Here is a 14,878-nt window from a genome sequence, read left to right as displayed (position 1 = left end):
TAATTTAGATACACGATGGTGAATGAGAAGGATTATTATGGTGAATGAGTAGTAAACTTAGAGATTGTTATGATGAATGACCAGTTCAAGCTTCCTGCAATGTGGCTCCCAATGCCTGCCTATCATGGGCAACGATTATTTCTATAGATTGAAGATGAAGAATAGAACGTGGATGGAGAGAACCAGAATGAGAGGAGGAAGAAGAAGCTTTAGGGTTTATAAAGGGAACGGGGACTAAATTGGAGAATTGTACACTCCTATCCACGTCATCTAATTGTTATGCTCATCCTAAGTGGCAATAGTTATGCCACATCAGCAAGTCAATTGCTGACTCACGCCGAAATTGGCGTGAAGAGCCAGTATGTAGCCCGGAGCGCAATCTTGGAGTCCAAAATAGTATAATTGGAATCTCAAGAGTCAAATTGGTGCACAGCCCAAATCTGAAGAACCACTTTAGGAATTTAGTTAATCCAATTTTAAATATTTAGAAAAATTGTATAGATCCAAATTGATATGCAAACTGCAAAGTATGAGATTATAAAGTTGGATCAAATAACACATGTTAATTGTTAATTCAAGTATAAGGCAATTCTATATTTAGATAAAATCTTCACTTTTTATATATGATTTATGAGTTATAATTCCTTAGACATTGAAATAAATGTCTACATTTCAAGTAACACATCCATCAGGCATTTGAAAATATATTTGAAATGTAGTTATTCACTATTTAAATTTGGCTTTGGGCAATTTCACTTTGCCTAGGAAATAACAACCAAAAAATAAAAAAATTTCGGACCCATCCAATTGAAAGAGTTATATACATAAACAGCTTGTATATATCATTAAAATTCAGAATACAATATATTTCAAAATTCTCAAGAACATTAGGTTATGAAACTTTACCCTTTCTCCTAGGCAGAATGATAGAATAGAACATGTCACTGCAGTAGTAATGTTTATGTACTGTTACTGCAGCACAAATGTTTCCAAATGCTTCATGGCACTATGTATCTTGTTCCAACTGAAAAAATGCCATGGAATAAAACAAAATACCCAGCAAGCAATACTATATTTCATTTTCACTTGGAGACAAAAACCTTCACATGTTCTCAACAATCCTATATTTGCTAGTTTCACTCATTGTCATACCTACAAAAATTCTAGCATCTTGGTGAGAAGGCTCTAATCTTGGTGAGAAGGCTCTAAGCAGCAAGAAAAGAATATGGTTTTTATTTATAATTCAAGAAACTACAGTTGTGTTTCCTGATCTCTCACCGCATGATCCGAGACTGTTCCCTCGGATGATACCTCCTCAACCTCATCGGGTCGTTCGACCCGGGAAGGATCCGATTGAGTCTTGCTGGAATCTCCGCTGTCAGGGAGTTCTACTATATCGTCTTCAGGTGGACACCAAGTTTTTGGTGAAACTTGATGCGCTTTCTTGTTTTCAAAGGCACCTTCAGAGTCCTTGAATTTGGCTCTGGCAACAGGCCTTGGCAATGGGAGCTTGCCCTCAAGAAAGCTTGAAGCACCCGAAACTGGCGGAAGATGAGGCCCAGGAGCAACACAAGATGCAACCAATTGAAGCACTTCAGGGGAAGGAGACAGTCCGGATGAGAGTGATGGACTTGAATCTTTTAAATTTAGAAGAGGCAAGCTGAGGTTGGATTCGACCTGCTGAGGTCCTCGAGTTGCTGTCTGAGAAAGTAGAGGAAATGGTGGCCCCGATGGAGTTGAGCTTGAAGCACCATTATCAGCATCGCGGTTGCTGGGGAAGTCCCTGCTGGATCCTGCAAAATCTGCAAGACCCTGATCAAACTTAGGTGACCTTCTCCTCTTCCTCTTCTTGAGGATACACCTGGGATCCTTTGGCAAGGATGGAGGTGGTCCAGGAATCACAAAAGGAGGAATTGTTGACTTATCTTCTCCATATAACATGCGAACTGATTGAGCAATTGCTGATACTGTAGGTGGCAGTTCAGGATCAGGATGCTTGGCAGGGGGACTCACGGCTTCTCGCAACCAGTGTGGAAGCTTGTCTTTTGAAGTACTACTTCCAGCTACATCATCTCCTTTTGAGTGTGAAAGATCAGGTCTAATGGCGTTAGATGCCAATCCTGAGCCCATTGATTCACCATTTCCCACATTTGCACGATTATCGCGCAAATCGTTGGACGATCCATCCAGAAGTTCTGGCAACTTTCCTCGCTTCCTGTTTCCTTGTTCATCTTCCTTCTGCCGTATATCAAGGCCACCTGAGCAATTCAAACCTAAAGAACCCAAGGAACTGGCTCCAAAAGAATTGAGCATAAATGGGTGCTCAGAAAGAACATTAGAAGTCCCAGGCCTATCAGATGCTTCAGCAGAACCATCTTCAGGTAGTTTTGCTCTATGTTTGTCTGAACTCCAAGATGGTACTGGCACAAACTGATCATTTTGCAAACTAGGTCGATCCAATGTCCTAAAATGTGGCAGACCAGACACAGACTCACCTATCCCTAATTTCATGTCGGTCAAATGGTTTTGAAATTTCGGTGGCAAGATGAATTTGCTCCCTTGTAAAGCTCTTTCCATCATTCCATCAGAGATTGGAAAATGTGCAGCTTTGGTAGACTTTGTCATCTTGGAAGATCTTGGCACAGGAAAAGCTGGCCCCTGAAAGACCTTTACTTGTTCCTCTTCCCACCTCCCTGATAAATCATCAGGCGTCTTATACCTTGAAAACTTTAACTTGGGATCTCTGAGCATGACATCCCAATTACCCCTTCCATGCCTACGGACACCAATCCACAGGGAATCGAGCTCATCTTCAGACCATCCATCTGATTTTGACTTCTTTTTTAACGAGCTACTCGATCCAGAGCCGGTTCGCATCATTATGTTTTCAAGCACCTTCCTATGGTTTTCTGGGAAAGATGGGAATGGGGTTGGTCTTTGTCCCAAACCCAAGGTGGGAGGAACATCCCTGTCTTGCTGATTATATCTGAACATGTCTTCAGGGGGATTTTTGAAAGTAGGTAGTGCTGGCATTGTTGGAAGGTCTTGCCCAGATCCATTCAGAGGTTCAAACCTGCCTCCTAATGACAAATTCGGTAAGAGGTCCAGATGTGAATTTGCCATGCTCTTCGTTGTAAGCGGAAATCGTGCCAGTAACCTTTCATCAAATGGCAGATTTGGCAGGGCCATCTTCTCCTGGAAAGCAGAGAATCTAGCACCTGATTTTTCAAATGCATTGGATTCCTTTCCTTTAACAGAAGGTGGGAACTGCAAAAAGCAAATGGATATGAATTAAAACCACACATAAAGCCAATGGCAACCCAAAATTAAGTCCAAACTCATCATACTAAGTGAGCATACCGGAACAAATGGGAGATTGCTGTCAGGGATGCTATTTTTGAAACTATGTTTAACATTTTCAGTCGAGGCATCTGGTATTTTGGTATTTGGTGCCATTTCCTGACTTCTGACCTCTGCATCCATGGATGTCCCAGAGCAAGAGGCAAGATTGAATGGAAATTCTTGTCTGACTCCATGTCTATTTTGTCTCCAATTTAACTTGGGAACATTACTTTCTGATGATTCCATCTGGTTAGCATTAGGAGCACAAAGTCCCAGGACAGGCAACAAATTGTTGGGGGGCATAGAGTTTGAGGTACTTGGTCCGCCCTTAATATGGTGATTTGGGACAAAAATGTCAGGTAGAGTACGGCTTGGATTATTCAAATGAGCATCAAAATGGTTGCTCATTTTATGTTTCGAAAGCCTGTCGATCCTTGAAATGGTATCTGTGTTGTTGCTGTTCTGAACTTGTGCTTCTGCAAGTTGATTAGATTTGCTGTCCACTAAGTTGATGGAAGGCACCTCTTGAACGGGATGCATTGCTCCAGCTCCTATGTCCCCACCCTTAGTATTAGTTGGAAATTGTGGGAGTGGCTCAACTCCTGGGATTTCCTCAGGAGGACGTGATGCTGCTTCTTTCTTCCGAGCAATTCGCTCCTTCTGCCGAGCACGGAGCTTAGCACTGTCCAATAATAGAAAGTGTTTTCAGCATTGAGAGCACATTTAATTATGAAGCTTATACCATTCCGGAAAACAGTACCAACTACAAGTGCACAACATATATACTAGCTTGAGAATTAGTATTACAGTGAATAATTCAGACCAATATAGAAATAATCTAACCAGTACCAGGAAGGAGGTATCAATATACCATATATAACCAGTTTGTTTAGCTGAAATTAATGTATGAGAATTCAAACTACCATGAACAATTTAGCCGACAGCAAGTAGGACTTTATAAATGCTCCATAAAGGACAAATTTATCTTTTATACCCATATTTAGTAACTGCAGAGAAACTCGGAAATTTCAAAGGCAGAAAACATACTATTTCGTCTTCAGAGCCCGTCCTGCTGGTGTATACTCACGTTCGGGTTCTGGCTCTGGCTCTTTTTCCTCCTCACCGCCACTCTGGTAGAAAAAGCACATCAATAAAACATTAACATCAAGAAAACACCGTTCAGGATACTGAGATGTTACCAAAGGAGCGAACCCTTTTCATTTCTCTTCTAAAGCTTGTTTAAAAGTAGGTTTACTTAAAATCAGAAAGAAACCAAATTACCTCGCTCATTGTTTCAGTTGGGTGCGGAGCATATGCTTCCCTATAAGAAACAGCTTTCCTCTGGCGCTTCCCTCGACCAAGAGCCGCTTCCTCCTCACTTTGATATTTCTCCCACCTGCAAACCAGATTATACGCAGAAGAAACATTCAGAACACTGGATAGCTAATTGTGCTGCCAAATAATAATGATGATGATGATGATGATGATAATTGTACAACCATCATTTCTAGAGATATAACCTATCCCAGGTTTCATTTAAAAGGTTCTGATTTTTCAAAAGCCATTATCTCATAACTGTAGCACCTTTACCATTATATGGTTTAGAGCTAAAATGATAATTCTATTCTTTTTAAATAGGTAATTAGGTGCATAAGTAAACATTCACACAACTTGATTTAGGTAAAATGTTACAGAAATAGAGGATACAAGCAAGTAAAAGCTCCTTGCCTCACACGCAGTAGTCTGTCCCATTCATTTTCTTCATTGGCAATCATAACAATATCATCTTTCTTTTCAGAATTTTGAGTAGACAAATCATCAGTTCCGTGAGGAGGAGATTCATCCACTCCATGCTCTTCAGTTGGCTCATCATTCCACTCGACCGCCTGAATAAAAAAAATTACAATCATGATTAGGGGCATCGTTGTCTTTGTATATCTAACAGTATGTAAGCAAAGTGGAATATTTCAAAGAAAAAAAATCAAAATAAAAGAGAAATTAACCAGTCAATTGATGCAGAACAAAACATTTGTAGGAGAGAGAAACTTCCCATCACACTAGGATGCATATTAGCGCAAAGGGAACATGAGCATCAACAAACTCTGTTTAGATACTCTACACATTAATCACAAATGAAACTTTGAAAGAGCTCCTCTAGAACCAAGTACAACCATTTACTACAGTACAGTAAAGCCATTGCATAAGCTCTTAAGATTACTCGACAGAAAAATAAATATCATCGTGTAAGAACTTAAACTAGAGTGGAAGAATGGGAGAGGGTCCTCGTCCAAACATATACATGCAAAACAAGATTCATGTATTCACACCACACATCATATAACTTACCAGTACAATTCTACCCAGAATTTAAAGAAATGATAGAAGACTGTATTAGACGCAAGTGAATTATTTTACCTTCACTGAGCCAAGCATATCATTCTCGGTATCCCCTTCAGCAATATCTGTTGAACCATCTTGAAGGTCAGATCGATCAAGCAATTTAGAAATTGCATTTTCATCCCACACAATCTTGCTGCTGCTATCCGTGCACTTGTCTTTGTAAACATCTCCCAGACCACCAGTCCTCTTCCGTTGCTTGTGTGCTACATCTATTATCGTCTCATCTTTGCTACTATTGTTATTTTCAGTTGTGTTCAAGCCAGGAGAATCATTGAAGAGTTCTTCAGTTCCCCATTTCAAAATATCTTCTATTTCTTTTTGAGACCCAGACTTATTTACAAAAAGCTGATCAAGCATCAGTTTCTTCTTGGCAAGCTGTAAGATGCGCTCTTCAACACTAGCACGAACCACAAGCCGGTATACCAAAAGTCTCTTTGACTGACCAATTCTGTGTGCTCGATTCATGGCTTGGATATCAGCATGAGGGTTGAAATCAGAGTCATAGATGATGACAGTGTCAGCAGTCGCCAAATTTATCCCAAGTCCACAGGAACGGGTAGATAACAAGAAAACAAATCGACTCTTGTCTTGGTTAAAGCGTGCAATTGCAGTCTGACGATCAGCAACAGCAACAGAGCCATCCACCCTCTCATATGTTTTAGGCCCAAACTCTATGGTCAAATAGTCCTCAAGGATGTCGAGCAGCTTGGTCATTTGCGAGAAAATAAGAACTCTGTGTCCTTCCTTGCGTAAAACCTTTAGCATAGAGTGCAGGAGAGTAAGCTTAGCTGAAGCCTTTATTCTCATTTCATGAAGAAATTCAACAGACCCAGAATCAGGCTCAGTTCCTGGTATGAGATATGGATGATTGCAGACCTTCCTCAGTTGCATAACAATGTTCAGCATAGATTGTTGAGCAACCCCTTTTCCAATATTCCGCAATATTTGATAATTCTTTGTAAGCATTGCACGGTAATATTCAGCTTGGATGGATGACAACTCAACAGGAACCATTCTTTCTGTCTTGGGAGGAATATTCTGCATTGCATCCTTTTTAAGTCTACGAAGCATATGAGGAGCCACAAGTTTTTTCAATTCATCAACCTTTTCTGCAGTTGTAAGATCATTAAACTTCTCCTCAAACGAAGACAGAGAAGGAAATGATGCCGGTTGTAAGAAATTGAGCAAGTTGTACATCTCACCAATGTTGTTCTGGAGAGGGGTACCTGTCAACAGTACACGATGTTGAAAAGAGAAGGTATTCAACAAACTGAAAAGCTTACTTCCAGAATTTTTCAGTCGATGTCCCTCATCAACAACAAGAACTTCCCAAGGAACTCCGCGCAAATGAGAAGAATCAGCAAGAATCATTTCATATGTAGTTAAAAGCACATTGAATTTAAAGGCTTCTGTTTTCTTATTCAACCCACTTGGATCATTAGCATGCCATTCATACTGGCGAATCATGGCTCTTGCTTTTGCGCAGCCATGATATTCCACAACATTCACATCCGGAGCCCACAGTGCAAATTCAGCAAGCCAATTAGGCATTGTGGAAAGGGGTACCAAGACCAAGCAAGGAAGTTTAGCTTTGAATTCAAAATACAATGATGAAATAAAAGCACAAGCAGAGACTGTTTTCCCAAGTCCCATCTCATCTGCAAGTATCACATTTTTGGACTTATACCAGCATTTACGTAACCAGTTGAGAGCCTCAAGTTGATGAGGAAACAAGGCACCTCCTTTCAGCTCCTTAGGTTGCTCCGTAAGATTAAATATATCATGCCGATGTTCATTGCTTTTCCTTGCTGAATTTTCCTTTGATGCATCCCTTTCAAGAGTTAGGGCTTCATGCTTATGAAAAAGTGTAACCAGATGAGAAGACTTTTGAAGCACAGGTTCATCTAAACTTTCCCAAGTGCATTCATCATAAGGTAGTCCAGTCCATTTTACAAATGCTTCAGATGCTCCATTTTTGGAAGTGCGGAGTGCAAGAACTCGCTGAGGCTGTCTCCAACGCTCCTCACAAATATTTATTATTGATACCCCATACTTTGCCTTGTAATTTTCCAGTTTTCTCTTGGCAAGAACTTTCAACCGGGATTCAGAAATCCAACTATTATGAATATTAGATTTTCCTACCCACTTAACTAAAAATTCATAGGAGACTTTCTTTCCATCTAGACAAGAAGATTCAGCCACATTAGCAGCCAGAACTTTATTCTCAATCACATCGGTACTCACTCCCTTCTCCATATCCACTTCTTTCAGTTTTGTCTCAAGAGTGGCCGGTATTTCACAGTTTTCTGGAAGCCCACTGTTATCATTGCTTCTTAAAGCAACAGTGATACTCTCCTCCACCTCCATCTTGTCACTTGCTTTTTCCAAATTTTCAGCAGAAACGGTAGAATCATCCTGATCATTACTATCCCTGGGACAGGAATCTAAATCATCAGTAGGTTTACTCAATGAATCTGCGGAATTTCCCTTCTTACTTTCCTTTGTTGTAGATCTTCTGTATACATTAATTGTTTCCACTCTATTGGAGTTTGTCAATGTTTCTTCTTTACCAGAACTTTTGATATCATTTTGTGGATCATCAACAACATTTTCAACTGTTTCAGCATCCAAATCATTATCATCGGTGGAATTATCCTCCACTAGTCTATTCTGGTTTTCTGAGATTGCCTGATCACCAGGTGAGTCATTTGAAATGGTCAAAGATCCATGTTGTATTGTGTTTGCATTCTCACCCTGAATTCGACACCCTAAAACCCGATCAACCTGAAAGTCAGATACGAGTAAAAAATAAGCCATGATATTCACATAGAGCATACCAAGGAAAGCAATTTCTTTAGCAAATAGATGCAAACCATCTAACAATAAGCCCTTCCTTATGGTTACCTGCAAAGATTCAACAATAGCACTATCATCATGCATCAAAGTTCCATCCACATGCCTTCCTGCTATATCCAGCTCATTTGATGTGTCTTTTATTAGCCGAGAGATCATCTGCATCCAAGTAAACAACAATCACACACTAAGAATAAACACATGCAATAGCATCTCAACAACAATGGTGAACATGTACTAGATTTCAGCCAGTATATATATTGATGTAAATCCAAGACCAGATCGTAAGTATGATATATTTTACCACACTATACATTTTCTGTACTTATATAAAGCACAGCATTTGGCATTCCTAAATCTAACCAAATGCGCAGAAACTAAGAAAATACATATAATTGGAAAGGATATTCAGTAATTCAGTAATAAATATATAAAGATTTTAGCTCCATGAATAAACAAGTCAATAGTGGTAATATTGATAACTTGATATTAAAATACATAAATACTAATCAAAATATAAATTATGACAAATACATAAAAATTAAAATATATTAAGTAATAAATATATAAACATGTTATCTCTGAAAATAAAATAACTTTCTACAAGAGTCTGAAATAATTACCTACCAACAGTAAAATCTAATGACAACAAGTGCAGCAAGATTTACCTGATCTTTCTTCTGGACTTCAGAATCTTTCTTTCCAAATTTCTCTTTTGATCCAGATGCAGAAATGCTATAAGTTACAGATTTCTGCTTCTTTGGTGTTTTATTATTACCAGACTTGCACTTTACAGATGTATTGACAAAAGTTTTCCCCTTTTCAGTCCTACGCTTCTTTTGACTAGTATTATTATTAATATCTTTATGCTTCCTTTTTCTCCCCTCCTCTCCACCAACACCAATTGCAAGAACAACTGTCTTTTTCACAGGCATTTGATTACAAGATAAATCAGGCTTTCCTTCCAACTGTTCATCAGTTGACTCTAAATTAGTATCTTTAGAAGGAGAAACAATTTCCGTTGCAGGTGAAGATGCCCTCTCATCCACAAGGAAAACTGTTGGGGAAGCACTTGATTTTTTGTCATCAACATCGGCACACGATGAAGTTCCTTCTATGGAACTCCCAACAGATGGGTCACATGGTTTGTTTGCATCCACTAAGGAAGAAAATGGTTTCTTATCAAAGAATTTCACCCCCAAACTTGAAATAGGCTTTGCCTTGCTTGATGACCTTTTCTTGGAAACATGTTTATTTCCGAAAATTCGGGAAACTTTCTCAAGGCAAAGTGAGTTGACTCCAACTTGTGGCTTGTCCTTAGCTATCTTGGTCCTTGCTCGTTTTGAAATTGACTCCAAATGGTCCATAGGCTTTAGGTGATCATTTTCTTCAAAGCAGCTTGGACATTGCCACTTCCCCGTGGGGATGCGCTTCAGGAGATAACATTATCAGATTATCAGATACAGAATCAAATAATGAGAATGGTAATTCATAATTGGTAATACAAATTATAATAATTAAAAAATTAGAAAGAACTCAGCATAAAACCAGCTCAAATGAGCATACCTTAAGAGGTGGACTAAGACACTGCAAATGATAAGTGCGAGGACAGCTATCACAGCACAACAAGTTGCCACCAAGATCACAGACCACGCATTCATAGTAATACTGGACCAGAAGTTTTATCATATGGCAGTTAGAACAGCGAGTAAAAGATAGAATTTAATAAAAAAATAACAGGAAAATACAGAGCTATTAAACAGCGCATACAATATGCAGGTAGGGAAAGTAGGCAAACACCAACCAGAAAATTAAAAAGTATTCAAGAGTGACAAACTTCCAGGATCCATGGATTGCAGGAAAAATTAGAGCTAATGTGGCTGAAAATAGTAAAAGCCAACAAGGCAGGAAAGTGAGACAGACACCATGGAAGAAGAGTTCTAGGTTTTCATGGACTTGGCAGTGAAATAGTGCAAAGATAGGTAATAAAGGAAGGCACCCAGTTAGGTGTCATATAGAAAACAGAGAGAATGCTCAATTGTGTTTGTGCAATTACAATCAATGAACGAGGTAATATGTAACTAAGCTGCAGCCTAATCACTAAGTTACCATTATCATGATATTTATTGTTTCGACAGTGTATAACACATCATATTTCCATACCAATGTAGCGGAAGTGAGAAAAAATCTAGCAACAGTTGTATTTGAGTAAAAGAAAGATACAAACAGCCAACACATAATAAAAGAAATGCTTGAAAATACTAAAGTTAACATAATCAACTTCCTATAACTAGTCAGTCAGTATCTATACTAGTAAATAAGCAAAATCCAGGTCCCAAAGTAAAAGATGCCAACAATAAATTAGCATGATGCCATTCAATCCTAAACCAAAATAGAAAAGGAAACAAGTAATAACATGATGTGCTGAATATAGCCTCACTAATCAAGTACATTTTTCCTTCCCACAATCAGTTTCCTCCAACTATCTAAATCCCAATACAAAACTATGTGTTTTCACCTTTCCGATTGGCAGAAGGAGACGGCATTCATTATACTATCAAGCTTCCAGATATTTGCATAAAGACTCCTAGATATTATTGAGGAATGTACGGCATGTATTCCGTAAAAGGAAGGAAGTTTGGAGAACTTCCTCACATTTCATTTCAGAGATTTTCAGAGGAAAAATGGCAAGAAGACCCCTTGGCCAGGTAATATATTAGCTATTATTCGGGTCCTACTGTTGGATAGGGATGCCAGGGGTTTTAGGGACAAAATCATTGTTTTCATGACAAGCTTGTGATTTCAACAGGTAAGTGGATGTAGGTTGTCCATTGGCAGACACACTCTAAGGGTTAAAAATTATCTATGCTTTCCTTATTCCTTCGTTTATAGATCTTTTGTTATTCCTTTTTTTTCTTCTTTTGTCCAAAGGGGGGAGCCTTGGAGCATGGTTGAGTTTTCTCTATGTGATCTCAAGGACATCACAGATTCAAAACATTGATGCTTGCATCAGATTAGGTTGATTACATTGCACCCCAAGTCCTTTCTTAGACCCTATGTAATGTGGGATGCTTTGCACCAAGTTGCCCTTTCCTTTTGTTGTCCATTGACTCCATTCAGAGGATATCTTGCCCTGTCTCTTGTATTCTTCCATCCTCATCAATCATATTTCCGATTATAAAAAAATATATAAATGATTTTGCACATGTGAACATAATTAAATGGCCCTGACGGCCATGATGTATTTACATAACAATATGCATGCTTCCCCTTTGCTCTTTACTGGTTGGGTTTGCAAAACTTGACACTAGAAGTGAAGTATTCCGATTATTATAAATAATCTCAGTCATAGCACTTATCTTAGTGAAGGGCTAACTTAAGGTAAAATCATTGACACCAAATCAGGCATATATAAAAAAGTAACTCACCCCATCATGTCCTTTCTTCTTGGACGAAGATTGATCAGTCACTACTTCAGTCTTTAGCATGCGTTTGACCGAAGCACTCCTAGAAGATTCAGATGTGGCTGAATTGTCATCTTTACCATTTGATTGTTCTTTACCGTTGGATTGCTCTTTACAATTGGGCTGCTCTTTACCATTGGATTCATCTTTACCAGAGGATTGATCCTGTCCTAAAGGGAGCTTTCTCCGCTTACGCTTTAAAACCCATTTACTGTTAATCATTGTCGGTGCTGATGAATTGTTTTCCTTCATTATTCATATGCCTCCTACATAAACAATCAAAACAATTGACCATAAGCATATTTCTCTCAACAGATGTGAGTAAAGTTTAACTAACCATTACAAGAAAATAATAGAAGTTTGCCAAACTAATGAAGCATTCTCATAACTTATTCAGAGTATACATGGTTCCATTATTCCAAGATTAAGTATTCCTCATTATCTGTTAAACATACTAAAGCCAAAAGCATCAAATCTCCCTAACATGGAAGCAAACAAATTTGATTCAAGAAAGAACTTGAATGGCATTACCTAGGTCAGTATTGCAGAAGAGTTTAAAATGAATAATAGCGTTGCATTCTCTTAAGAAACAAGGAATCGATTGCCTACATGATCCAATTTCAAATGTTAGGCCACAGCATGATAAATGAATAACACTTCAAAGAATATGACATAAAAAGACCTACAATGTTCCCGATAAATGAATATGGAAACAACAGGTAGAACAGGTGGTAAATTAGTTCGGATACTACAGATTGACAAAGCAAGATCAGATTATCCATACCAGCATAGATATACAATCAAATAGTACACCGTTATATACAACCATTGAATGCGTTGAATCTCGTGAAGCATATATACAGAACCACAAGCCACATTCATTTGAGAGTCTAAGCAAGATCAGATTATCCATAACAGAGGACAGTGTCATTTACAAGAATTATTGTGCTGAATCTAACAAAGCATACACATAGAACAAGAAGCCACAGCACATTTCAGCATACCACAAAATCACAAAGAACAAACTGAAATTTCAGCAATCTGCTTCCAACCAGTCAAGCATTATGCACATTCAGCTCAAACCAAGACCCAGAATCCCCATTCAAGAAACAAGTGAGCTCAGAAACCAGTTCAAGACCCCCAAGTGTCAAAACACACGAAATTTACAAACTTTGCAGCAAGAATCAGAATCACAGACCAAATGGGCCCAAGCATCAAGGGAACAACACATACAAACCGCACCAAATTGGAACAAGCAAACAACACATACCCACAAAACCCCAAGAACCCAAAATTCCCAGCAAGAAGCCACAGAATAAAAAAAAAGGAGCAGAAATAACAGAAATTAAGAAGCGTACCAATCTCGATGACGGATCAAATAGCAATAGGGACACGATTTGCATGAGATTGAAGGAGAGAAGTGGGTGTGCAGAAAAGGGGGTATTAGGGCATGGGAAGCAAGGAAGATGAGAGATACGAGGCGAGAGAAAGAGAGAGAGAGAGAATGGGGGCAGACAAATGAATAAATAGATAGAGAGAGAAAGATAGATAGCTGTTGTTGTTGTTTGTTGATGTTGTCTTTGTAGAGAGAGAGAGTGTGTGTGTTTTTTGGTGTGTGTATTTTAGAGAGAGAAAGACACACACACAAATACGGATTCGCCGGGGTCATAGGACGGGGTTACCCTCTGACATGGCAGAAGAGAGAGAAGAGAAAAATTGAATCTTTTTTTATAAATTATAAATTTTTTTAGAGAGAGAGAGAAAGAGTTGTTGAATGTTGATGTTGTTGCTGTTCTTATTCTTGTTTGTTCAACCCCAAAAAGCCACTCTTCCACTCTCACACTGCCACGTGGCACCACCACGAGTCATTGCCCCCTAATGTTGTTCTTTTTTTCTCCTTCTCTTTGCGCTCTCTAATTCTCTCTCACACGCTATTCTCTTTGTTTGATGAATGATTTATGCTCTCTAACCAGTGTTCTCTGTTTTTAGTTTTCAATCATTTTTGAATATCTGAAAATTTTTAGAATGATCAACACACATCAGTAGCTTAGGTTTCTGCATGTGTATTACTTTAATGGCTTTGTTACATTTTTTAAGTAATAAATAATAATAATTGTTTGTTAATGCCCTTTAACTTTTTCTCATTTGTCAGCTTTTTCTTTTCTTAGAAATGGGACTTTGCCCCTTTAATTTTCAATCTAGTTCCATATCTTCTATAAGGATTATATTTTTTTCCCTTAATTAGATTTTTTTTTGCCATTGCTAATAGATTCTACTACTATTACTAATATCATGCCTCTAAAAATTTATGTTTGTGATTTTTTCAGAGTTTATAAAAGGAAGTCAGAAGTTACCTTCTTTTGATAAATACTGAGCAGCATTATTTCATGACATATAAAGTAAATATTTATTGGAAAATCTGCAATTTTGTTAATTGCTATTATGCACTTGTTTATATAGAATTCCCCCTTTTAGTTTGGTTGGATGAATACAGTTGTGAATTTCAAATCAAGTTTCTTTCTTATAACACTTCTTTCTTGCAGAGAGTTTAATTCTATACTACTTTTGAATAAATACAAATTGACTTGCATAAAATTTTCGAAAACAAAATTTCCTTCTTTTGTCATTTTCCGCCTTATTTTTGTGAAGATCATTTATTATGAATCCATGAATTAACTATTTTCTATCTAATGGCATTTGAAAAATATTTCAAAAGTTGCATTTTATTAATTGCTATAGTGTAAGATTATCTAAATAAGATATTTTTTATTTAATTTGGGTGATTAATATTATCGAAGAAAAATAGTTATTTTATTAAT

General features: G+C 38.0%; 1 protein-coding gene across 2 annotated transcripts; it reads right to left on the bottom strand.

Annotated features, from left to right (window-relative positions):
* Positions 1-821: 821 nt before the first annotated feature.
* On the bottom strand, positions 822-13,720 carry CHR4 (chromatin remodeling 4). Of its 2 annotated transcripts, XM_016334966.3 has the most exons (12): positions 13,418-13,720; positions 12,591-12,664; positions 12,024-12,325; positions 10,162-10,263; positions 9,264-10,025; positions 8,647-8,754; positions 5,758-8,526; positions 5,071-5,228; positions 4,624-4,738; positions 4,390-4,472; positions 3,361-4,024; positions 822-3,267 (listed from the first exon to the last, which is right to left on the bottom strand). In XM_016334966.3, the coding sequence occupies exons 3-12, from the start codon at positions 12,309-12,311 to the stop codon at positions 1,252-1,254; spliced, it is 7,065 nt and encodes a 2,354-aa protein (XP_016190452.1). In that variant the 5' UTR covers positions 12,312-12,325; positions 12,591-12,664; positions 13,418-13,720; the 3' UTR covers positions 822-1,251. The 2 variants fall into 2 exon arrangements, with proteins under 2 accessions (XP_016190452.1, XP_016190453.1); XM_016334967.3 differs by lacking the exon at positions 12,591-12,664 and having other exon boundaries at positions 13,418-13,699.
* Between the last annotated feature and the right edge of the window lie 1,158 nt (positions 13,721-14,878).

Source organism: Arachis ipaensis, chromosome B3 (assembly GCF_059453495.1).
Source record: "Arachis ipaensis isolate K30076 ecotype BB chromosome B3, ASM5945349v1, whole genome shotgun sequence".
NCBI classification, from domain to species: Eukaryota; Viridiplantae; Streptophyta; class Magnoliopsida; order Fabales; family Fabaceae; genus Arachis; species Arachis ipaensis.
This window is presented reverse-complemented; position numbering and strand designations above follow the sequence as displayed.